Source organism: Callorhinchus milii, unplaced genomic scaffold (assembly GCF_018977255.1).
Source record: "Callorhinchus milii isolate IMCB2004 unplaced genomic scaffold, IMCB_Cmil_1.0 Scaffold11, whole genome shotgun sequence".
Lineage (NCBI taxonomy): Eukaryota > Metazoa > Chordata > Chondrichthyes > Chimaeriformes > Callorhinchidae > Callorhinchus > Callorhinchus milii.
The window spans coordinates 1,313,073-1,339,151 of record NW_024704752.1 but is presented as its reverse complement, the minus strand read 5'-3'; the positions used below and the strand labels follow the sequence as shown (position 1 = coordinate 1,339,151).

Here is a 26,079-nt window from a genome sequence, read left to right as displayed (position 1 = left end):
CTACGACCACTCACCTCCATCATCCCTTCTGCTTCCCCGCTCCCCCTCTCCCCCCCCACCCACTCACACCCCAATAGAGAATGACAGTAACACATAAACAGTTAGCCAAGTTTACAGAGCTCGTGAAAGATAAGCGCATGGAATAACGGACCCGGAATCGACCGGAACAGCAAATGTCTTTCCACGGTGATCCCAAAGAGGGATTTGCTTGTTTTCAGGGAAGCCCATTGTTACCTGTGGGAGAAACGCAGCCCTGTGTCAAAAGGAGTTCAGGATTTTTCCATTCAGGAAGTGGAATGATCAGTCCATATAAACCTGGTCACCTCAAGGCCAACTCTTATTGCTCTGAAGTAGTGCACGGGAATCCGACCATTTCATTGGTGACCAAGTTATACATTGGGTTTAGGGTTTGCTTAATCTACATTCACAATATAGCTGGTTAGTCCAACAGTTACCCCCAACGCACACTCTAAGCCTTGGATCTTGCCAACCTGCGCCTAATACTTTCCGGAATTAGGTAAACAGGATGTGTCCCTCTAGGGAGAGAGCGCGCATTTCCATTCCAACAATCTATCTCTGGGATTTCCAAGTGTAGGTGGGATGCATGGAATTCTCCGCTTGGTTTGGATACGCTAAAGCATGGTGATGGGTTTCCGCCTGTGTCAGACACCCGGGCTGGAGTAAGTTAGACACAGTGGATGATGCTATAAGGATGTGCCATTTCACGAAAGCCAGATCTTGTGACAGATTATGGGACAAGGGTGACTGAACCCTCCCGGCTCTTAAACCAGGTATAAGATATGTTAGAGTGCAAGCTGGACTCCAGTGTCCTCACTAGATATAAATGCACTGAGCAGCTTATGGGGATTTCCCCCTCAAACACACACACACACACCACTCACCACCCCCACCCCACCCCCTGTTGAGGTTTAAGACCATCAATGTCCTGGAGGCATCAGTATCGAGTCATCAGCTTCCAGGCTGCGTGTTTTAGAAAAAATCCGGATGGGTGTCTGAATTCCCCCGACATTCTCTCCCCACTCCTGTCTCTCCCGACCCCCCAACCCCAACCACGCCCCACACCCGCAGCCCATCGTAAGTGAAAGCAAACGGGAGACGCGCTGCTCGGTCCCAGAGAGGCCAGCGCGGAGAGAGAGGACGGGATCGTGATGGTTAGCGCTATCAGCCTGGCTCGAATGCGAGCGCACGTGGCATGTTTTGCAAAGGATCCAAACTCTTGAAGAACAGCTATTCAGCAACAGGGCCATCAGACACTCCCAACACAACAAACCCAAACACACCACGGGAGGGAAGAGTGGCAAAACAATGACTTCCCAACAGGCTCCATCTCTGGTGGGTTCTCACCGCTCCTCAAATCCTTTAGTGCACAGACAACGCCAGACCAGACTAGGTTTGAAAGGCAATTGCGAGGGTGTCCCTTGATTCTTTTATCCTGGGGGTGTGTGGGAGGAGTAGGTGGGCGTTAGAGCAGTGCTGTGCTAGGCTGGGTTGGAGGGCTTCAGAACCACCAGATGTTCCACTGCCCCTTCCGGCCTCAGAAGAACTTATCGTCGATTCGGAAGTGGGGTCTGGTCACGTCGTCCGGGTTGATGAACACGGAAATGGACTTGCCCGGGTTTTCCGTCACCAGTTGCTGCAGTTTTTTGGCCAGACGATCGTCTGGTTGTCTCCCGTCTCCCGTGCTGCCGTCAGACTGTGGGGAGGGTGTGTTGGGGGCGCTGCCCCTCCGCTGCAGCTCCTGGGTCAGCCGGTTGGCGGCCTTGACGTGCTCAATGGCGGTCCGCAGGTGCTCGGTGGGGTCAGAGCGCACGGACGAGAGCTTGCGGGCGTGGAGGATGACCGTCTGGTCGGAGAGGTGCTCGAACATGTTACACTGGGGGATGAAATAATTGGGGCAGGAACGGTTCACCAGGCAATGCTGAAGGTCGTCAATGAGACCCAGGAGAAAGTGAGCAGCAAACTCGTCCTGCACCAGGAAGGTAGCCGGGAGGCGGTCACAAGCCCACAGCATCATGCTCCTCAAGTGATAGGGGCTGATGGCTTTGGGTCGAGAGAGGAGCTTCATGATGATGGCCTTGCACGCTTGGTAACCCTGCATCAGGCTACTGGAGATACACTTCTTGAGTTGGACCTCACTCCTGGCGAAGGACAAGCGCCACTCGTTCTCCCGTTTGCCCGTGAAGGAGCAGGCGGGCACCAGGTAGAAGCCGCTGATCACCTCCTCCTCGGTGATCTTGCCATCCCAGAAGTGGTTGTCCATCAGCCAGCTCTGGGCCACGGCCGGCCAGCCCTTGAAGGAGACCACGGGGATGATGTCGTACAGCATGCGGCTAGAGCCCACGCCCAGGATGACGGTGATGACCGTCCCGTTCTTCTCCACCTGCTCCACCCTGGGCATCCCCCGCTGGGGCTTCCTCTGGATTTCGCCCAGGACCACCGTGGTCGAGTCGTAGAACCAGTCGGCCACTTTGGTGGGGGAGAAGAAGTAGTTGCTGGCCCCGTTGATGTGCTCCACGATGGTGCAGCAGTCTTCCACTTGTTGATGGTTCCCTCGTCGAAGAGGCGCAGGCTGAGCCAGGAGTGGCACAGGGTAGAGTGACGCATGTCCAGGGTCACTGGCTGGTTACGGTCGTGGAGTTTGAGGGCGGGCACCAGCAGGGTGAAGTCCATGTCATAGTCGGTGCCTCTGGCGTAGACGCTAAGGTCCTCCTGGTCCATGTCCACAACCCCCTCCCTCACACCACCAGACAGCAGCAGGTACTCGTTAGCCACAGGCAGCTTCTGGTCTAACTTCTGTACCATTCCTAAGAGAGAGGGGGAGAGAGAGAGCAAGAGAGTGAGTGAGAGAGGGGGCGTGTGTGAGAGTGTGAGTCAGTGTGTGTGTGAGAGGGAGGTGGGAGTGTGAGAATGTGTAGAGAGAGGGGAGTGAATGTGAGTGTGTAAGAGAGAGAGTGCGTGTGAGAGAGTGTGTTTTTGTGTGTGAGTGTGTGAGAGAGAGAGCGAGTGTGTGAGAGAGAGCGTGTGTGTAATAGTGAGAGAGAGTGTGTGTGTAATAGTGAGAGAGAGTGTGTGTGCGAGTTTGAGAGAGAGAAAAAAAATCATCAGGAATGGAAAATAGCCCGACCATGTAAGCATGATTTTTAATAATAATAACAATAATAATCCTTGCATTTGATATAGCGCCTCATTGTGTCATTGAGACGTCTCAAAGCCCTGCATAGGATATACAGTAAAGTGGAGTGACTGTGTATTTTGTGTGCCTTCCGCTTGTCGTGGCCTGAACATTTGGCTCCTGAGTGTAGAGACTGTGCTCAACCACAAGGTGTCCAACCCTGACGGTGGGGGGAGTGGGTGGCAGGGGCAGGGGGAGGGGATGAGCATGGCATTGAACACAATGTTTGTTATAATGGGATCAGACACAGAGAAATATAAGACTGTAGGCAGGGACAGGCACTGGGATCGCTGTGTGCTGGCTCTGTTAGCGCTACTCGACCCCTGGGAGCGTTACAGCCAAGCGAATGGAGTTGGCACGCTGCGTGTTGGCACCAGCGAGGGGAATAAAGCAGCCAATAACAGCTGAAGGTCAGTGTCTCCCAGAGCCACGTCTGACACCAGTGTCCGTTTCAACCTTCCCCTCCGGAGCTGCCATCTCTCTGCCCTGCAGGGAGCACGGATTTCAGAATCACACTCAACTGTTCCACTGGCTCCATCTGCCCCCACTCCCTGCAGCTCCCACTAAATTAGTGCTGACTTCTGGCACATTTCCTGAGCACAGCGGTCAAAACCTGACCACCTCTCCACGGCTGAATTCAAAGAAGATTGAGATCTCAGAGTAGAAAATACGCCCCATATAATAATAAAGTGAATTGACAGTATATTTGTGGATGAAACGCAGTAGCCAATTGCATACAGCAATGTCCCACAAAAGTCGTGGATTGAGTGATCAGTTTTTTATTTTTTTTATTTTAATTTGCAGGGATTATTTCACTGTGAGCAAATTGGCTGCCGCTCTTGCCCTCAAAAATACACAGTCACTGCGCTTCACAGTAAATCTTCTGAAGCACTTTGTGACGTCTCGACAATGTGATAAGGCATATTATCAAATTGCAAGGATTAATATGTATTGTTTTTATAATAATGGTCCCGGCATCCCAAGAAAGGACAGGGAAGAGAGCGAGAATAAAATACAGTATAGGAATCTGGTTCCGAGCAACCAGCTTGTTAGTTTAGAACAAAGAGCAGAACATCAAACAGAATATATTCTTTTTAAAAAAAATCACTGACATCAAACTGGGCCAGTTGAGCTCAGAGGGCGCTGTTGGTGGCTCAATACTCCTTCATTCACAAAGCCACAGCTTTAAGAGGAACGGTAAATCTCAACAGTAACTGCACATCCCCACAGCGCCTGTCAGTTCAATTCAGTTCCTGTCTGGAGAGGTTACAAGCAGTGACAGGTAGGGGGCACCACTGGGTGCAGGTAACTCCCAGGCGGTAGCAGAGACGCCAGACTCCTGATGGCTTCAAATTCAAATGAAAATTGTGAAAGAGCAATACACTGGGGGGGGGGGGGGGGGGGGGGCTGTAGTGTAGTGCGACTGGAGCAAACGGGATAAGGCAGGGAATATCAGTGTGCTCAGAGCCAAGGATGACCTTTTTTTTTGCACAGACACAACTTTTCTTCAAGCGCATATCAAATTTCACTCCAGACACTCGGGAGTGTCATCAAATTTTCAACGCGTTAGCTGATTCCTGCTTCCCCAACACAGACGCATCTGCTCAACTAAACCGCTTCTGCTGCCATGAAATTAGGCCCAAGTCCACATCACAGAATCCAAACATCTCACACCATCGCTGTCACACACAGCCACTGTGTGTAGACAAACACAGGCCAATTTATACACACACACGTGCCTGCGCACGCACACGCTCACACAAGCGTGCACGCGCACACATGTACAGGCATGCGCACACACAGACTCACGTGCGCACACATTCAGACACAGGTGCGCACGCACACACATACACGCGCACACAGGCATGCACACACACGCACGCACACATGCACACACAGGCGCGCAAGTGCACATACACACAGGCATGCACAAACGCGCACACACAGGCATGCACACACACACGCACACACAGGCATGCACGCATACGCACACACGTGCGCGCGCACACGCGCAGAGCTATGAACTGAAAGACCAATTAATCTGTGTGCGAGGCGAGGGGCACACGTGAGATGGTTGTGGACAGCACTTCAAGAGAAATTCAACAACAACTTGCATTTACACTGTGCCCTTCGCGCGGGGCAGCGCCTGGGACGCTTAACAGTGGCGGAGCCTGACGCCGAGCCGGAGAGCAGGGAGGAGGTGACCGTAAGCTCAGGAGAAGAAGAAGGGCTTCAGTCGTGATCTAAAATAAAGCGGAAGGATTGGGGGAGAGATTTCACTTCTCTTTTCGAATTAAGTTGAATCTTTAGAGTTCACCTAAGCACGTACAGACTTACATCTCTTCTGAAGAGATGGTGATCCGATGGTCATGTGTGTTGTGTGTGTGTGTCGTGTGTTGTGTGTGTGTCGTGTGGGTGTCGTGGGTGCGTGTGTGTCGCGTGTGTATGACGTGGGCGTGTGTGTAAATTGCGGCTGAGGTCCAATCCCCGACTTTCAAAATTGCAAAAGCGAGCAAGTTTGCTAACGGCTTCCTGATACCCTCACTCTATTTTTCCTCTATGAAATCATCGTTTCCAACACTTTTGCAGGTTGTGTTTATTTCTGTGTTGGAGGAACAGATGTCCTGGTTTTCCTGGCTGGTTGGCAAAACAGATGACACGGGGAGAGGAGCCAGGAACAGAGAGAGAGAGAGAGATGGTAGCCAAGTGGGCATACTCGCTCTGATGCCGAGCGGCCTTTGCCAAGAATGCTGAGGAAATAATGATAATAATCCTTGCATTTGATAAAGCGCTTAATCACGTCGTTGAGATATTGTAAAGTGAATTGACTGTGTATTTTGTGGGCGAAATGCTGCAGCCAATTGCACACAGCAGTGTCCCACAAACAGTTGTGGATTGAGTGACCAAATTTTTTTTAAGGGAATATTATCCCCGGAAAGCGATCCGTCAACCGACTAACAACCGGGTTGCTACTTACTGCTGGTAACCAGAGGCGTGTGGAGTAAGGAAACTTGCTTAAGCTTTTTCCCTGCCCAAGAATCGAAACCAGGTCCCCCCCCCCCCCCCCCACCCACATTTACCAGTTTGGGACATCCTCCCGATGTGAAAGGCGCTCTATAAATGTAATTTTATTATTGTTATTGTTGTTTGTTCAGACCCCCACCAGCCACACACACACACACCACACCTCTCAGGTACAGTATTACAGAGCGGCGTGTGATCAGTGAAGGTGGCCCTGAGCTAAGAACAATCCCTCTTGTCCACTGCAAAGAGCAGTCACCTCGCTCTCCCAATCAAACATCCACCCACTTGGGCAGGGAGTCCTCCCTCTCAGCTCCTGTTAACCCGGCAGCCAAAGCCTAAAGGGTAGGGTGGTCCAGACAGCGATATCAATGGCAAGCTGTGTGGTTTTGGCTGGTTAGACTCCAGCACTCCAGACTCCAGCAAGATGCCTCAACGCACACTCTGGGCTCCCACAAGCCTTGGCTCTTGCCAACCTGTGCCTAATACTCTCCGGAATTAGGTAAACAGGATTCGTCCCTCCAGGGGGAGAGAGAGACACAGAGAGAGCGCATTCCATTCCAACAACCTATCTCTGTAATGTCCATGTGTAAGTGGGAGGCAGGGAAATCTCAACTTGGTTTGGATACTCTTAAGCAACAGTGATGGGTTTCCACATGTGTCAGACACCCGGCTGACAAAAAACACTTCCCCTTTCCCCATTTATTCTATCCAGATTTACACACCAACACACACATTCCTTCCTCCTGAGATTTGCATTCTCTCTGAATGGAACAGATGCCTTCATTGTCCTCAGGTCATTTATTATACCCAGATGGGTGGAGGCGGGTTAGGGAAATTAGGTGAAAGTGTTCAGAGCAGCGAGCACTCACACGTTAACCTGTAGCCATCTCAACCATCTCAAACCTTTCCAGAGAATCTGGGACAGAGAGAGGTATTGGCTAAAACCAAAGTTCCATTAATCCCTAAAACACCAGCAATTAAATAATAAAACTTTAAAAAATCCTTGCATTTGATTCAGCGTCTTGTTACGTCATCAAGGCATCTCAAAGTGATTCGCAGGATATACTGTAAAGTGGAGTGACTGTGTATTTTGTGGGTGAAACATGGCAGCAGGTTTGCGCGCAGCAGCATCTCACAAATGGCTATGGAATGAGGGACCAATTTTATTTGGGGGATTGTTGGCCAGGACAGCTGGAGAGAGAGAGAGGAACTCCCTTCTCTCTTCGAGTAGCACTACAGGAGCTTTAACCGACAGAGGGGAGCTTGGTTTAACATCTCGCACTTCCGAGACACGGCAACACCCCCCCATCCCCCCCCACCCCCAGCTTCAGCTTAGACTGTGATTCTAAAGTCCCAATGTGGGGGCTTCAACCCACAACCTTCTGGCTCAGGAGGCGAGAGTGTTACCACTGAGCCAGGCTGACACATGACACATACGCAACAACAAATTGCATTTATTCGGTGTCTTTCACGTTGAGAGGACAATCTCTCATTAAACGCAGTTTATCCAATCCAATAGCTGAGGGGATACGAAAGCTCCATCCATTCTCTCCCTTGCTCACAATGCTGAGCATTGTCTTGTGGATTCCCAGCTCCTGTCTTTACGTCAGATGATGGAAATGAGCTAAGTTTGAGTCTCGCATTGCATTGGTTGTTTGATGGCTCCCCTCGCTTTCTAGCGAAGCTGGAGCTAATCCGCCACGTGAGCGATTGCAGTGAATAAAACCGCAAGGATTACCAGAGCTTCTGAGGAATTAATCTTCTGTCCAATACTTCAAAGCTCCGAGACTTTGAGAATCAGCAACCAACCATCATCTTCCCCCGTCTCAAAGCGCTTCGCAGGATACACTGTAAAGTGTAGTGACTGTGTATTTTGTGGGCGAAACGCGGCAGCCAATTGCACACAGCAGCGTCCCATAGTCAGTTATGGATTGAGTGACCACATTTTTTTTGTTTATTTTTGCAGGGATTATTAACCCCTGGAAAGTGATCCGCAAATCGACTAACAACCAGGGTCCTACTTACTGCTGGTAAACAGAGGCGTGTGCAGTAAGGAAACTTGCCTAAGCTTTCGCCTGGGTTTCAAACCCGGTTCCTCTCGCTTTCCGAGGCGAGCACGCTAACCACTGCGCTATGGAACTGCACGTCTATACAGCGCCCTTCACGGAGGATAGCGTCTCAGAGCGCTGGTTCCGGTTCCCCATGAGGTGAAAGGGCTGCCATGGGGACAGGAGGCACCCACGACTGTCGTGTGAACAGGCGACACAATGCGGACACGGTGAGACACGAGCCCAGCTCGATCGCGGGCAGGAAGTACAATCGTCTCCTGTGGTTCCCGTTGCTTTGCCTGAAGGCAGCCAGAAATAGCTGCAGCAGCCTGCCAGCCAACCCAGCAACCACACTAACACCCTCAGCCGCGGGCTCACATCCAACACAACATTCAAACCGAGCCGGTGCCAGCCTGGCTCACCTGGCAGCACTGGGGTGAGAGAGGGTTGGGGAGGGTTGGGGGGTGCTGGTCAGCCGGGTGTCAGACACACACACAAACCCATTACTGAGACCTGGATTCAATTCCAGGCAGAGGGCGAAACCTTGGGCGAGTTTCCTTACTCCACACAGAGCCTAATAATAATCCCTCCAAAAAAAAAACAATAAAAAATTGGTCATTTTCAATCTACGACTGTTTGTGGGACATTGCTGTGCGCAATTGGCTGCCGCGTTCGCCCACAAATATACAGTCAATTCACTTTACAGTATATTCTGTGAAGCGCTTTGGGACGTCCTCCCGATGTGAAAAGCGCTATATCAAATGCAAGGATTATTATTATTATTTTTATTATTATTATTACTGTGTGTAAGAGTATCCAAACCAGACTACACATGGAAATTCCCATGTCTGAAACAGAAATGTACGCACAGTAGCCCATAAACAGCCATGGAGTGAGTGACCAATATTTATTGCAGGGAATCGCTAGCCAGAGGATCCGGGTTCAATCCCCTGACTGACAATCCCCCAATAAATATTGATTACGGGACTCCAAGATCAACGTAGAATGTACAGTTGCATTTTATGACTTAGCCATAAGCGTTGTTTCACGATGAGGAGTATGAATCTTGTCCGATTTTCCTAGCCTCCGTCCCTCACCCCCAGGAGCACAGGAGTGAGGGGGGGAGGGCGGGGTAGCGAGAGGGACAACAGTCCAGGTTTAGCTGCAACTGAGTTCAGCTCATTCCAGGGATCAATCTCTAAGCTTCGGGTCTGTACGGTTCAGTGCAGCCACTGGACAGTCAGAGGAACCAACAATAGAGGTTTGTTATCATGGCTGGTTTTGCTCGAACGTTTATCAGAGGTTCCACAATACTGAAGCCAGACACAACAAGAAATCTGGCTGCAATTTTTTTTCCCCCAGTTGATTGCACAAGTGGGCACAGAGGGCGGATTCAGAACATTAACCCCTTCCCCCATTTTCACAAACCATTCTGGTCTGAAGCACCCTGAGATTTATAGGGGCAATACAGCTTCCAGTGGAAGGGAGTGTGTGTATGGGGGGGGGGGGAGGGGGGAGGAGAAATATGGGGGAATCTGATAAACAGACTGACAAGTAGCAAGTGAATGATTACCCTCCCCTCCCCCACGTCAGGACCTTACCCACAGAGCGAGCTCTCTCCAGCCGAGCTGATGACCTTTGGATCTCAGAAGTCAAGAGTCTTTAATTCCTAGAGTTACAAGTGTGTATTTAGCAGATTCCCTGAGGAGAGATGTTAAACTGAGCTCCCATCTGTTCCCTGTTCAGGTGGTCAAAATACAGTCAATCCACTTTACAATAAATCCTGTGAAGCACTTTGAGACATCTCCCCTCATGCCCTGGCACATCACTAACTCTCCCAACCCACTACCCGCTGCCTCCGCTCAACTGACTCCGGCCTCCTGCATGTCCTTTGTGTCCTCCCTTCCATCATTGATGGCCCCGCTTTCAGCCACTACACCCTGAAACTCTGGAACACTCTTCCTCTCTCCCTCCACCTTGCCCCTTCCTTCCCCATCCTCAGATCGTCCTGGAAGACCTTCCTCTTCGACTTACAGCCGCCTCCCCCCTCCCCCCAGCTCGGCATCGTGCTCCACCACTGTCCAGCGCTCTGGGACGCTACCCTGTACAAGGGGCGCTGTGTAAACCCAAGTTGTTGTTGTCTCAACAACGTGATCAGGCGTTATATCAAATGCAAGGATTATTATTATTTTTATTATCATCAATGACTGAGGGAGAAGTGTATCCAGCAGGTCTGTGCAGCAGCCAGAACATGACACCTGCGCACTGTCAGCTTGCTATTTGGTTGGAGCGGAGCTGGAGGGGTTAATGAACTGGGTCAGTCAAACCCACCAGTCACACCACATTCAAGGTAACGACCGACTCAATAAAACGGTACTGAATAAACACAACATCACTCACAAGACAAGATAATAAGTAGAATGGGATTAGAGAGCTCCAGTGGGGGAGCGAGGATAATTTTCTCACATCCCCTCTCCCAAAAATAACAGGGGGAAAAGCTTTAAATCCCACACACGCCCATTCGTCCCCCTTCCCCTCCCCCTTCCAACATGAGTGACTTGTTCCTGAAGCTGCCGGTTTGGGTCCTTCTGTCAGGAAGAAGTGAAGCAGTAGAATTTCACCTTCAGCCTCTCTGTCCCCACCCTTTGGAAGTCCATCCCACAGTCCCTTCGCCTCGCTCACTCTCTGCCCTCCTTCAAGTCCTGTTTCAAGACCCTCCTCTTCGACTGCCACTTCAGCCACCCTCCTACCCCCACCCTCCCTGCCCTCCACCCCTCCTGATCCCAGCTCGGGTCCAAATCCCTGACTGTCCAGCATATTGTGATAACCTCCTAGATGTGAAAGGAGCTGTATAAGTGTCATTTGTTGTGGCTGTTGTCACATGTAACCCAGTGAGATTGCAAACTGAGATAGTGTCATTTGCTTCAAGAACAAATCAGATAAAAGATTCCTGCAAGAAAGTAATATCTGGGGATACAGTATATAGTTTGGGACACGACATGTCAAGCGACTGCCAGGATGGTGGAAGGTGAACTGGATTGACCTGTTGTCCAGCAAATTCTTGTGTTCTTAAGTGAGTTCCGCTGAGATTTATGTCAGCAATGTGAGATCAAAGCGGGGTGTGTGGGGGTGTGTGGGGAGGAAAAGAAACTGCATTATCAAACACACCCTATAAATATGTGATAAAGAGAGACCGTCGCTTTTTATCCGTTTGATTTTTTTGCAAACCAATAGACACGGGTCGGTATCAAGGTCTCATTACACAAGAGCAGGTTCTGCTGCTGTTAAACTGCACTGGAAGAACAAAGTCTCTCTCAGCACAATCTCTCCCCGATCAACAATAAACTGTAAAGGTTAATGGGCGGCTGGTTACCTGCCACGTATGTGAGTTCAGACCTCTGTATGCCAAACTTTTTGCCAGAGATTTATTTAATTGGAATTACAGTGTCGATGGATAGATGGTGGCGGGGTGGGGGCTGGGGGCGCGGGCAATTGGGGATGGGGTAGAGAAGATGTCTTGACTAAAGTCCCGTAGAGTGCCCTGTAGCGTAACGCTTAGCACGCTCACCTCACAAGCGAGATGACCCGGGTTTGATTCCTGAGTGGGGTGAAACCTTAGGCAAGTTTCCTTACTCCACACACCTCTGTGTACCGAGCAGTTAGTCGATTGGCAGATTGCTTTCCAGGGGTAATAATTGGGAAAGGCGCCGTATAATACGAAGGATAATAATAACAATCCTTGTATTTATCACGTCGTTGAGACGTCTCAAAGCGCTAAATTGGACTGACTGTGTATTTTGTGGGCAGAAGCCAATTGCACACCGCGATGTCCCGCAAACTGTCCAGCGTCAAAACCAAAGATCTGCTGCGTTTGGGCCAACACAGTGCGGTACAGTACAGTGTACCTGTGAACCACTTCGACACGTCTCGAAGACGCGATAAGGCGCTACATGAAATGCAAGGATTATCATTATTCACTCACTCCTTCTCCCCCCCCCACCCCTCTCCAACACACACACACAGACCCCCCCCACCCCCCACAGAGCCGCAGGTTGCTCTGCAGGAGCTCACCCAACATGGAGAAGATGAAGTCTTTGGCTGTGTGCACCTCCAGTGCCCTCTGATCATCGTACTCCCTCTGGTCGTGTTTGCTGAACTCCAGGATCAGGCGGTTCAGCTCCTCCATCCTGGCGCCAGACCGAAAATCCAGCTCCGGGAAAGGCTTACACTTGGTGCCCGTCCCGTTGGTAGCCGCCATCTTCCAGCAGATTGTTTTAAAAGGAAAAAGAGAGAGAGAGGGAGGGAGGGGAGAGAGAGAGAGAGAGGAGGGAGTGGGAGAGAGGGAGAAGGAGGGAGGAGGGAGGGAGGGAGAGAGAGAGGGAGGGGGAAGGAGGGAGAGAGGGAGGTAGAGGAGAGAGAAGGAGGGAGGAGGGAGGGAGGGGAGGGGGAGAGGAGAGAGAGAGGGGAGAGAGAGAGGGGGGAGAGGGAAGGAGGGAGAGAGGAGAGAGAGGGAGGGAGAGGAGAGAGAGAAGGAGGGAGAGAGGGAGAGAGGAGAGAGAGAGGGAGGGGGGAGAGAGAGAGAAGGAGGGAGAGGGGAGAGAGAGAGTGGGAGAGAGGAGAGAGGGGGAGAGCTGCTCTCACACTGTTTGCTCTATGTTACCGCCTGTGGGAAATACAGAGAATTGTGCATTTCCTTCAACCTCTCCTCCTCCTCCTCTGTGTGAGTGTGTTTTTCTCTCTCTCTCTCTCTCTCTAAGGAAATGTGTGTGTAAGAAGCTGAGAGAGTGAGAGGGAGTGAGTGTGAACACACACACACACACACAGTGCGCGGGGTACCCCTCTCCCAGTCCCTGTCCCTCTCTCTCTCTCTCTCTCTGTGATGAATGGAGAAGAATGAATGGAAACAAACCTGAGATCAACAACACTCCGCCACCGGTTACAATGTATCCCGAGATCTACTCTTAAAGCCGAGCCGCACCCTCCCGCCGCCGAGAAATAAATTCACTTACCCCCCCCCCCCACCCCCCGACATCAGTTTCCTCAGCCATTATATGGCGGTGTTTTTGTTTTAATCTTCTCTTCTTTTATTTCCCCAAAAAATTCCATCGCTGTTATTCTCACCTATTTTTGCCATTTCAGTCCTGGACTCAAAATGGCATCACCACAATGCACAAGAAATCAACTTCGCTCCCTGTCAGTCGGTGTTTCGGGATTGATTTGTGTGATTTCCGTGTATTTTTCCCGTGCGTTTGATTATTGTAACTTCCTTTCCTTCCTTTTTATGTAGTTAATAAAAGATTGGTGGAGTCCTCTGGCATATTCCCATTGGCGGGTGGGTCGGTAACCCCAGGACACTCATTTCAAATAGTTCTTAAAAGAAACAGATGGGGGGTGAGGAGAAATGTTTTCACGCAGCGAGTTGTTGAGATCTGGAATGCGTTGCCTGAAAGGCCGGTGGAAACCGATTCGATAACAACTTTTAAAGGAGAAGTAGATAATTATTTGGGGAGGACAAGTTTGCAGAGTTATGGGGAGAGAGCGGTCGAGTGGGATTCATCAGGGCTATGGGGAGAGAGTGGGGGGAGTGGGGTTGATCAGGTCTATGAGGAGAGAGCGGGGGAGTGGGGTTGATCAGGTCTATGGGGAGAGAGCGGGGGAGTGGGGTTGATCAGGTCTATGAGGAGAGAGCGGGGGAGTGGGGTTGATCAGGCCTATGGGGAGAGAGCGGGGGAGTGGGGTTGATCAGGGATATGGGGAGAGAGCGGGGGAATGGGGTTGATCGGGGCTATGAGGAGAGAGCGGGGGAGTGAGGTTGATCAGGGCTATGGGAAGATCGCGGGGTAGTGGGGTTGATCAGGGCTATGGGGAGAGAGTGGGGGAGTGGGGTTGATCAGGGCTATGGGGAGAGAGTGGGGGAGTGAGGTTGATCAGAGCTATGAGGAGAGAGCGGGGGAGTGGGGTTGATCAGGGATATGGGGAGAGAGCGGGGGAGTGGGGTTGATCAGGGATATGGGGAGAGAGCGGGGGAGTGGGGTTGATCAGGGCTATGGGGAGAGCGATGGGGAGTGGGGTTGATCAGGGCTATGGGGAGAGAATGGGGGAGTGGGATTGATTTGGAAGCTCTTTTCAAAGAGCGGCACAGACACAATGGGCCGAATGGCCTCCTTCTGTGCTGTATAATTCTATGATTCTATGATATTGGTTAGAGCAGTCGAGAGGATCGGGATTCGATTCCTGAGCGGGGCGAAACCTTAGATAATTTTCGTTACTCCACACGCCTCTATTTATTCAGCAGTAAATAGGAACCTGGTTGTTAGTCAATTGGCGGATCGCTTTTCCAGGGTAATAATCCCTTAAAAAAATTGGATCACTCAATCCACAACTGCTTGTGGGGCACTGCTCTGCACCATTGGCCTCCGTGTTTCGCCCACAAAAATACAGTCAATCCACTTAACAGTATATTCTCTGTAAGCACTTTGAGACGTCTCAACAATGTGATAAGGCGTTGTATCAAATGCAAGGATTATTATTATTATAAAAATTATGAGTTATCCTCCTGTCCACCGTCCTCAAATAGTTGTGAACATTCCCACACTGCAACCTTTTCTCATTATTTATTATTATGCTGGTAGGCCGGATGTCTAACACCCATAGAAACCCATCACCGCTGTTTAAGAGGAAATTCCACAGATAGATTATTGGAATGGAATGCGCACTCTCTCTATGGAGCGATGTATCCGTTTACCTAATTCCAGAAAGTTAGCAAGAACCAAGGTTTCGGGATCCTGAATGCATTTAATGCACAATTAACTTGTCTTGATACAGCTTTAAATGACATTTGTAATGGATCATTCTCTCACAATCACATTACCTTACAGGAGCCACTGGAGACTGGGTCACAGAATATACTGTAAAGTGTAGTGACTGTATTTTGGTGGAGAAACACGGCAGCCAATTGGGCACAGCAGCGTCCCACAAACAGTCGTGGATTGAGTGACCAAACAACATCTTGCATTTACACAGCGCCCTTCACGTGGGGTAGCGTCCCCGAGCGCTTCACGGTGGCGGAGTCTGACAACGAGCCAGGGGGACAGGGAGGGGGGAGGTGGCCGTAATTACGATCAAAAAGAAAGGTCTTTAAGCAGGATTTGAAGGTGGGGAGGGAGGGGGCAAGACAGAGGCATTGAGGGAGAGAGTTCCAGAGTTTCGGAGCATAGTGGCTGAAGGCACGGCCACCGATGGTGGATAGAGGGCACGAGGGATGAACAGGAGGCCGGAGCCAGCTCAGCGGAGGCAGTGGGTGGTGGAGTGGGGGTGAGCAGGTTGGAGAAGTAGGGAGGTGCGAGGGCATGAAGGGATTTGAAGAAGTGTGAGGGGATCTTGAAATCAATCTATTCAGTGATTGGGAGCCAGTGGAGCCTGGCAAGGACTGGTGTGAAGTTACGATGGGAAGACAATTTTTGGGGTGTACATTCACCCGGGTGTCTGACACACATGGAAACCATCACCATGATCTGCTGGGTGTCTGACACAAGGGGAAACCCATCACTGTGCTTAAGATTATCCAAACCAGATTGATAATTCCATGCATCCTACCTACACATGGAACTTCATAAAGCCAATAGAGTGGGTGCTCTGGAAGAATGAGATGGAATTTCTTCACTCCTATGTCCCCTCTCTGTGTCTTTGGCTGGGTTTCGGGGTATTGGGGGGGTGGTGGGGGGAAGAGGGGTCGGGGGGTGATAAAAAACGACACAGGACATTTCAAGGGCAGTTCATTTTTGGGTTGTTTTATTTTGGACCGAAACAATGTAGGTTTCATGGTTTTTTTCTCTCTTACTCCCATACATTTTGTTTTGAGCAAACGCAGCTTTAATTTCTACAATTCTTAGAATTCCCAACTTTGTGCTGTCTCCCATTCTCTGAGGTTTGGAATTAACGCGCTCTCCTGTGGATGGAGGTTGGGGACCGGTTGGAGACACGAGGATCCATTGGAACTCCGAGGTTCTCCAGACTGACCGACCTCTTCAGTCCCTGCCCAGCGCTGCTGTGCTCCTTGGCGTGACGCAGGTGCCGGTAGCGGACTCGGTTGTGCCGGCTCTTCCACACCTCGGCCAGTTTCAAGTCTCCGTGTCCGTGCATTCTCTCTGTGTGTTGCTGCTCTGCTCTGTGATGCTCGTACGAGTACGGCAAGTAACACAGCAGCTCGCCGGCCGCCGACTGCACGTACTGAACCCGTTCCCGCTTGTGCCGAGTGCCAGATTTGTTGCCATGTCTGACCCGCAGCCTGGAGGCGGATAGGACCCGCTGCAGCGGGTAGCGGAACCTCTTGCGCACTTTGCCACTCGCTTTGCGGGCGAACGTGGCCGTCAGCAAATTCCACACCCACCAGCCGGGCGTCAGGAGGAATTGGATGAGAGAGAAGCCAGTGCTGGCATTCACATCGGGGGCTGGGGAACAGGAGCAGAAACAGCATCAATGCCAGCAGGTGACTGGGAAATCCATTCCAATATACTACTACTAATAATAATCCTTGTATTTGATACAGCACCTTATCACGTCTTCAAGACGTCTCAAAGCGCTTCACAGAATACACTGTAAAGTGAATTGATGGTATTTTGTGGGCGAAACGCGGCAGCTAATTGCGCACAGCAACGACCCACAAACAGTCATGGATTGAGTGACCAATTTTTTTTATGAAGAGATTATTACCCCCAGAAAGCGATCCACCAATCGACTAACAACCGGGTTCCTACTTACTGCTGGTAAACAGAGGTGTGTGGAGTAAGGAAACTTTTCCAACGTTTCACCCTGACTGGGAATTGAACCCAGGTCCTCTCCCTAACCACTGTGCTGCAGGACTCCAGACTCGTGCTGGAGAGTCAGCCTAGACTGGCAGCTCAAACTGAAGACTTGAGATTAAATTCCAATATTTAATTTGAAAAAGTTTTATTCCTTCCTGTAAAAACGCAAAGCATCCAAGCTACTTACCCTGCACTATGGGTTTTCTGAAATACTCAGCCAAGGCCAGTATACCATTGTAAATCTGTACCAAAGAAATTAAGTCAATGTTACTTCTCACCATCCAATTCAAAACACCTTCTAATATTCAGTGATTCATAGAATCATAGAATTATACAGCACAGAAGGAGGCCATTCGTCCCATTGTGTCTGTGACGGCTCTTTTAAAAGTGCTGATTTGGGATTTGAAATTGCACCTGGTCAGTCTGTCAATAATAATAATTTGATATAGCGTCTATCATGTTGTTGAAACGTCTCAAAGCACTTCACAGAATATACTGTAAAGTGAATTCACTGTCTATTTTATGGGTGAAATTGTTAAAAAAAACATTTTCTTAAAATTTAAGATGGTGGAGAATGAACAACAACAACATTTCATTTATAGAGCGCCTTAAAAAGCGTCTTAGAGCACCTTGGGACGTCCTCCCTCATGTCGGGAGGACGTCCCAAGGCGCTGGACAGTTGGGTCGGGAGCCGAGCAGGGGGGAACTCGTCAGTGTGAGGGGAGGGAAGGGAGGGAGCGAGGAGGGGGTAGAGAGTCGAGAGGGGAGCTGAAGGCTCGGTCAAAGAGAAAGGTCTTGAGACCGGCTTTGAAGCGGAAAGCTTTGTTTTCAAAGCTGATATTCTGCAGTTGTTAAAAAGATGCCAATTTCCAAATACAGACAGGAATTAATGCTTTACCACAACTCTCTGCCATCTTGAATTGTAAGCGCTTCTAAGGCTAAGGCTGGGTGGAATTTCGAGTGTATGCTACAAACAGGAAGCAGCAGAAGATACAGAGGGAGATAGAATCCGCTCTCTCCAAAAACTATCCGCAGTCACTTTTTCAGCTTATGAGGGGAATGTTATCTTCTTATGAAATATCCTCGTCAAAAATACAAGAATTATATTACTGACTGGTGAACCCTCTCTCCCCATCTTGGCATCAGGCGCCACCACTGCTAAGTGCTCTCTGATGCTATCTTGTGTGAAGGGCACCGTGTAAACACAAGTTGCTGTTGTTGTTGATCAATCAACCGCAGGTCAAAGTTTCAAGCGGGAAGTTTTTTATTTGTTTGACTCCAAAAGGTAAAGGATGTACAAACACACACGCGTGTTATATGTGTGTGTGATTGCAGGTGACATTCCCACGATCCAAACAGCACAGGAATGGTAAGATGCTTTATTCTACTCTGTGTATCCATATAATAATAATCCTTGCATTTGATACAGTGCCTTATCACGTCTTCAAGGCGTCTCAAAGCGCTTGACAAAATATACCGTAAAGTGAATTGACTGTATATTTTGTGGGCGAAACGCGACAGCCAATTGCGCACATCAGCGTCCCACAAACAATCGTGGATTGAGTGACCAAATTATTTTTAAAAAATTTTTGAAGGGATTATTATACTCCGGAAAAGGGATCCGCTGATCAACTAACAACCGGGTTCCTTCTTACTGCTGGTAAACAGAGGCGCGTGGAGTAAGGAAACTTGCCCAATGTTTTGCCCGGCCGGGAATCTAACCCAAATCCTCTCGCTTGCGAGGCGAGTGCTCTAACCACTACCCTACTGGCCGTCATATAATGCATTCACTGCACTGGTATGTTTCTCAAATTAGTCCCTGTGCACTTATAAATGAGTAATGATACTTAAATGTATAATTTAGTGTTACATTTATCATATTATACTTACCAATTTTTTTACAATTTTGTTCATTGCCAAAACATCTCAGCCCAATTTATGAACGTTCCCAAATGTATATATCAGAATAACTTGCGTTAGTATATATCGCCTCTCGAATAAACGTCCTGAAGCGCCTTACAAGATGATCAGAACGGAAGTGAATGATGCACAGTATAAACGCAAATAAGACGGGAAGAGTCACCACAAATGGAAAATTATCCCAGTGTTTCATATTCTGCCATCTTTCTGTACTTTACCCTCACAAACTTCAACCTCATCAACTCTTTCATTAAGTGGCGTTTTCATGGGATTAATATTAATTGCGTTTCCCCATACAGTATCTACCGCTCCGTTTGGGGAACAGAATCCAACCGAACTCGAGACTTGTTGAGGGCGGCTGGTTTTGCGCTGAGGACTTCTCATCCCGTGATCAGTCGATCTTCTACGGGAAGAAATCTTGTTCTACAAACCAACTCGGGTTTGTGTAACTTATGTAATGAAAGATCCTCTTTTGCCCCCTGAGGTTCCCGGGCAGAGCGAAACGTTGGGCAAGTTTCCACACTCCACTCAGCTCTGTTTACCCGACAGGAAATAGGAACCCGGTTGTTAGTCGATTGGCAGATCGCATTTCCGGGGGGAAAAATCCCTCCCAAAAAATAATAATAAATTGGTCACTCAATCCAGTGACTGTTTGTGGGACGCTGCTGTGCGCAATTGGCTGCCGCGTTTCGCCCCCAAAATAAACAGCCACTGCACTTTGCTATGTATCCTGCAAAGCGCTTTGAGACGTCTCGACGACGTGAGGAGGCGCTGTGTCAAATGCAACGCTTGTTACCGTTATTTATTTATCTCTCCCTGGGGCTGCCCTCTCCCCGGGGCTGCCCTCTCCCCGGGGCTGCCCTCTCCCTGGGACCCTCTCCCTGGGGATACCCTCTCCCTGGGGATGCCCTCTCCCGGAGGATGCCCTCTCCCTGGGGATGCCCTCTCCCTGGGGATGCCCTCTCCCTGGGGATGCCCTCTCCCTGGGGATACCCTCTCCCTGGGGATGCCCTCTCCCTGAGGATGCCCTCTCCCTGGGGATGCCCTCTCCCCGGGGATGCCCTCTCCCCGGGGATACCCTCTCCCGGAGGATGCCCTCTCCCTGGGGATGCCCTCTCCCTGAGGATGCCCTCTCCCTGAGGATACCCTCTCCCTGAGGATGCCCTCTCCCTGAGGATGCCCTCTCCCTGGGGATACCCTCTCCCTGGGGATGCCCTCTCCCTGAGGATGCCCTCTCCCTGGGGATGCCCTCTCCCTGAGGATGCCCTCTCCCTGGGGATGCCCTCTCCCTGAGGATGCCCTCTCCCTGGGGATACCCTCTCCCTGGGGATGCCCTCTCCCTGAGGATGCCCTCTCCCTGGGGATGCCCTCTCCCTGGGGATGCCCTCTCCCTGGGGATGCCCTCTCCCTGAGGATGCCCTCTCCCTGGGGATGCCCTCTCCCTGGGGATGCCCTCTCCCTGGGGATGCCCTCTCCCTGAGGATGCCCTCTCCCTGGGGATGCCCTCTCCCTGGGGATGCCCTCTCCCTGAGGATGCCCTCTCCCTGGGGATGCCCTCTCCCTGGGGATGCCCTCTCCCTGAGGATACCCTCTCCCTGAGGATGCCCTCTCCCTGGGGATGCCCTCTCCCTGAGGATACCCTCTCCCTGAGGATGCCCTCTCCCTGGGGCTGCCCTCTCCCTGAGGATGCCCTCTCCCTGGGGATGCCCTCTCCCCGGGGATTGCCCCCCACCCCGGTACCTGGAGGAAGGAGCTGTAGGAGGCCATGAAGAGCAGAACACAGGAGAAGTAGAAGAGTACAAACAGAGCCACGTGTTGGCAGAAGGTTCCGCCTTCCCAGTCACACGGCGCCGGCGGTTCGGGCTCCTCGACCTTATGAAACAGATGCATCGGGTTCCCGGGGCTCTCCGCCGCCTGTCTCGCCACTGCCCGGGGCCGCGGGTGGGACCGGAGCCACGTGCGGTCTGAGCCGCCGCCGCCACCGTGACACCGCCCCCCTCACAGACCCCCACCCCGCACCCCCATTGTGACAGCCGCCGCGTCACCCCCACCCCCAACCCACCAACCCCCAAACCCACCCCAACCCCACCCCCCAACCCACTAACCCCCAACCCACCCCCACCACCCAACCCACTAACCCCCAAACCCACCCCAACCCCACCCCCAACACCCAACCCACTAACCCCACCCCAACCCCCAACCCCACACCCCCCCACCCCAACCCCAACCCCCAACCCCACTAACCCCCAAACCCACCCCAACCCCCAACCCCACCCCCCAACACCACCCCCAACCCCCAAACCCACTAACCCCCAAACCCACCCCAACCCCCAACCCCACCCCCCAACACCACCCCCAACCCCCAAACCCAACCCCCAACCCACCCCAACCCACTAACCCCACCCCCCAACACCAACCCCCCAACCCCACTAACCCCCAAACCCACCCCAACCCCAACCCCACCACCCAACCCACTAACCCCCAACCCCCAACCCACCCCCACCACCCAACCCACAACCCCCCCAAACCCACCCCCAACCCACTAAACCCCAACCCCCAAACCCGCCCCAACCCCCCAACCCCACCCCAACCCCCAAACCCACTAACCCCCAAACCCACCCCAACCCCAACCCCCACTAACCCCAAACCCACTAACCCCCAAACCCACCCCAACCCCAACCCCACTAACCCCCAAACCCACCCCAACCCCCAACCCCCAACACCACCCCAACCCACTAACCCCCAACCCCCAAACCCACCCCAACCCCACCCCCCAACCCCAACCCACTAACCCCCAAACCCACCCCAACCCCACCCCCCAACCCCAACCCACTAACCCCCAAACCCACCCCAACCCCCAAACCCACCCCCAACACCACCCCCAACCCACTAACCCCCAACCCCCAAACACACCCCAACCCACTAACCCCAACCCCCAACCCCCAAACCCAACCCCACCCCCCAACCCCCAAACCCCAAACCCAACCCCCAACCCCAAACCCACTAACCCCCAACCCACCCCAACCCCCAAACCACCCCCCAACACCACCCCCAACCCACTAACCCCCAACCCCAAACCCACCCCAACCCCCAAACCCACTAACCCCAACACCACCCCCAACCCCCAACTCCACCCCAACCCCCAACCCCCAAACTCACCCCAACCCCAACCCCCCACCCCAATCCCCAACACCACCCCCAAACCCACTAACCCCCAACCCCAACCCCACCCCCCAACCCCAAACCCCCCACCCCCACCCCAACCCCACCTCCAACCCAACCCCAACCCCACCCCCCAACCCCCACTCCCAAACCCCCAACCCCCAACCACAACCCAAACCCCCAACCACAACCCCAACCGCCAACCACAACCCCAACCCAAAACCACAACCACAACCACAACCCCAACCCACAACCACAACCCCAACCCACAACCACAACCCCAACCGGGACTGAGCGGCGGGGAGTCCTGTGCAGCGGGAATCCCGGGGAGGGAGGGAATTCCAGGAAAATCCAAGGAGAGGGAGTCCCCAGAGATAGGGAATCCCCAGAGAGAGGGAATCCCCAAAGAGAGGGGATCCCCAGGGAGAGGGAATCCCCAAAGAGTGGGAATCCCCAGAGAGAGGGAATCCCCAGGGAGAGGGAATCCCCAAAGAGAGGGAATCCCCAGAGAGGGAATCCCCAGGGAGAGGGAATCCCCAGAGAGGGAATCCCCAGGAAGAGGGAATCCCCAGGGAAAGGATATCCCAGAGAGAAAGAAATGCAGCCTTTTTCCAAACTCCAGCCCAGCTCTGGGAGGGAGAGAGAGAGAGAGAGAGAATCCCAGGGGAATCTTAAGAGTGGGAAATGGGAGAGGAAGAGTTTTGGGAGCCAGAGGGAGTGTGAAATGACTGATTACTAAGGCTTTTTTTTTGCTGTGGAAATCAGAATCCTCATACTTTGTGGCACCCTGTGTCTGAGGAACAGACTGGTTTATGTCATGTTATAAAATCTTATTGGAAAAGAGAAAAGAGTCCTTTCCCCCCCACACCCCCCACATCCCAAGCCATGTCCAGGCCAACAATCCCCCAGATAAAACTGGTCACTCACTTCATGGCTGTCGCGAGATGTTGCTGTGTGCAAATCGGCTGCCGTGTCCACCTACAAAATGCAGTCACTACACTTACCATAAGAACATAAATGTTAGACGAAAAAAGACTAAGGTCCATCTAGTCCACCTTCCACCTTCCTGGTATGCACATATGTCCCAAACTCCCTACGTAATATATCCCATAATGTTATTTCCTAAAAGAAAACGATCTGTTTGAAAGAATCAACATTTACTGCTTCAACCGTCTCCCTCGGGAGCCTGTTCCACAGGTTCACTAGTCAGTCGCTCACTGAAATAGTGTTTGCATAGATTCTGAATTTATCCCCTTCAATCGCAGGCCGTGTCCTCTGGTTCTACTATTCAGGATAAGTTGAAACAACCTGTCATGATCTATATTATTTTGCCCCTTCAGAGTTTTAAAGACAGCAATCATGTTGCCTCTCAATCTTCTCTTTTCCAGTGTGAATATGCCCAACTTTCTTAGTCTCGCCTCATAGTTCAATCCTTATATTCCACTTTACAGTAAATCCCATGAAGAGTTAGAGGCAGCCTTTTGACTTGAACGACACTAACAAAATGCAAGGATTATTATTATTATTTATAAAATAAAGTGATTATGTAGAAAAACATGGCAGCCTTTTTAACCTGCATCAAGGTGTCACAAACAGCCATTAGGTGAATGATCCATTTATCGATGGGGAAACTCCTCTTTCTTTTCCAATAGTGTCACCAGATACAATACAGAATTGCATTTACACAGCGCCTTTAATGTTGGTGGGATGTCCCAAAGCGCTGGACAGTTGGGGAGGGGGGGAATTGGGGTAGGGAGGGTGGAGGGTAGGAGAGTGGCCAAAGGCATGGTTGAAGAGGAGGGTCTTGAGACGTGCCTTGAAGGAAGCCAGTGAGGGATCGAGGTGAAGGGAATGTGGGATGGAGTCTCAAAGGGTGGGTGCGGAGAAGCTGAAAGCCTGAGCGCCGATGGTGGGGCTGGCGGGTAGGGGAGGTGGAACAGGCCAGAGCCTGCAGAGTGGTGAGAGTGGACAGGTTGATAAGGGGTTAGCAGGTCACTGAGGTAAGTAGGAGGGGGCAAGGCCACGGAGGGCCTTGAAGGTGAGGATGAGGATTTTGAACTCTATCCTCTGGAGGCCGAGGATCCGGTGGAGCCAGGCGAGGGTGGGCGTGATGGGATCACAGAGCCTGGGGCGGGAGAGGACACCAGCTGCAGAGTTTCGGATGATCTGCAGTTTGTGGAGGGAAGAGTTGGGGAGACAGACAAGCAGGAAGTCGGCGTAGTCAAGCCTAGATGTGATGAACGCGTGAATGAAGGGTTCGACGGCCTGGGGGATGAGACAGTGGCGGAGCCGGGTGATGTTGCAGAGGTGGGGAAGACAGAGCGGGTCATGGCATGGATGTAGGGTAGAAAGGATAATTGAAGGTCAAACAAGATACCAAGGTTCCGGACTGGCATAGCAAGGTACAGTGTGGAACCACGGATAGTGATGCTGTGGGTGCCTGAGGTGAGGAGGCGCCAAGCAGGTCTTGTTGACGTTCAACTGAAGAAAATTAGTTCTCATCCAGGACTTGATGTCTGACAGACATCAGGACAGCAGTGGTCCCAGAGTCAAGGGTGGAGGCAGAGAGATAGAATTAGGTGTCACCCGCATACATGTGGGAGTTGACCCCATTTTTAATTTCCACCTGAAACGGGCAGAGGTTTACTCAGAAATTCAACCTTAATCAAGATTTGATATCACACGTCCAAAAATGATGCTCCAATGCAGTGCTGCGGTGGAGATTGCATTGTGCTGGCCAACAATCTCCCAAATAAAATTGGTCATTCACTTCATGGCTGTTCGTAGGACATTACTGTGCACAAATTTACTTCCATGCTTCGCCCACAAAATACATAAACTTTCCACTTTGCATTAAATCCTGTGAACAACTTTAGACGTCTTGATGACACGATAAGGTGCTTTATCAAATACAAGTATTATTAGTACTACTGAAGGAATCCATTTATCTTGGAGTCCTGTAGTTCAGTGGTGAGAGAACTCGCTTTGCAAGTGAGAGACCTGAGTTCAATTCCAGGCAGAGGGCGAAACCTTGGGCAAGTTTCCTTACTCCACACAGAGCCTAATAATAATCCCTCCAAAACAAAACAATAATAAATTGGTCATTTTCAATCTACGACTGTTTGTGGGACGTTGTTGTGCGCAATTGGCTGCCGCGTTCGCCCACAAATATACAGTCAATTCACTTTACAGTGTGTTCTGTGAAGCGCTTTGGGACGTCCTCCCGACGTGAAAAGCGCTATATCAAATGCAAAGATTATTATTATTATATTATTATTATCTTGACAGGAGAAAATACACACAGACGTTGTGCAAAGGTATTTAATGTTTCAATCAGGTAGAAATAAAGTTATTTTGGGTAGTTTCCAGATGATATCTTATTTAGCTAAGTTATGGTCTGAATTGTTTAAGTGTGTTCGTATTCCAATCCTTGTGCAATCCTCAGAGACCTGAATTTCAGAATCTATAGCAAATAAAATACCCCACTCTTTCTCTCTCTCTCTTGCGAGTGAGCGAGAGAAAGGGGGCTCTCTCTCTCTTAAAAAGATCCAGAATTTTGGAGACTTTTTTTTCTCTTTAATCTCTTCCTGCTTTGTTCCGACCACGACGACACCGATAACTAACTGAAACCCACGCGGGAATTTCTGCGGCTCTTTTGCCTCTTCTCCTCAGGCGAATATCCCTGTAAATTTATGGTCCATTCCGTCTTGGTGAACTTGCAGGGATCATAGTTGCAGTACAAGTGGGAGAGGATTTCGTGCTCGTCCGGCTCCAGGTAGCGTGCTCGCTGTTTCTTACAGTGTCCACTAGGGGTGGCTTTCTTGCGTCTGTTGTTCCTCTGTGAAGCGTTTGGCATGGGTTCCTGGGAGCAGGAGCGATGGCTCTTTATCTCTTCACAGCCCTTGGTCGAGTCCCTGTTTTCCGTGTC

At 51.0% G+C, this 26,079-nt stretch overlaps 1 protein-coding gene across 1 annotated transcript; it reads right to left on the bottom strand.

The window, feature by feature from the left end:
• Positions 1–623: 623 nt before the first annotated feature.
• Positions 624–12,577, bottom strand: LOC103172289 (protein MB21D2). Its single transcript, XM_042339255.1, is given in 3 exon segments — positions 624–2,553; positions 2,556–2,825; positions 12,337–12,577. Coding segments are annotated over 3 exon segments (1,455 nt in total). The 5' UTR covers positions 12,524–12,577; the 3' UTR covers positions 624–1,555.
• Positions 12,578–26,079: the final 13,502 nt, after the last annotated feature.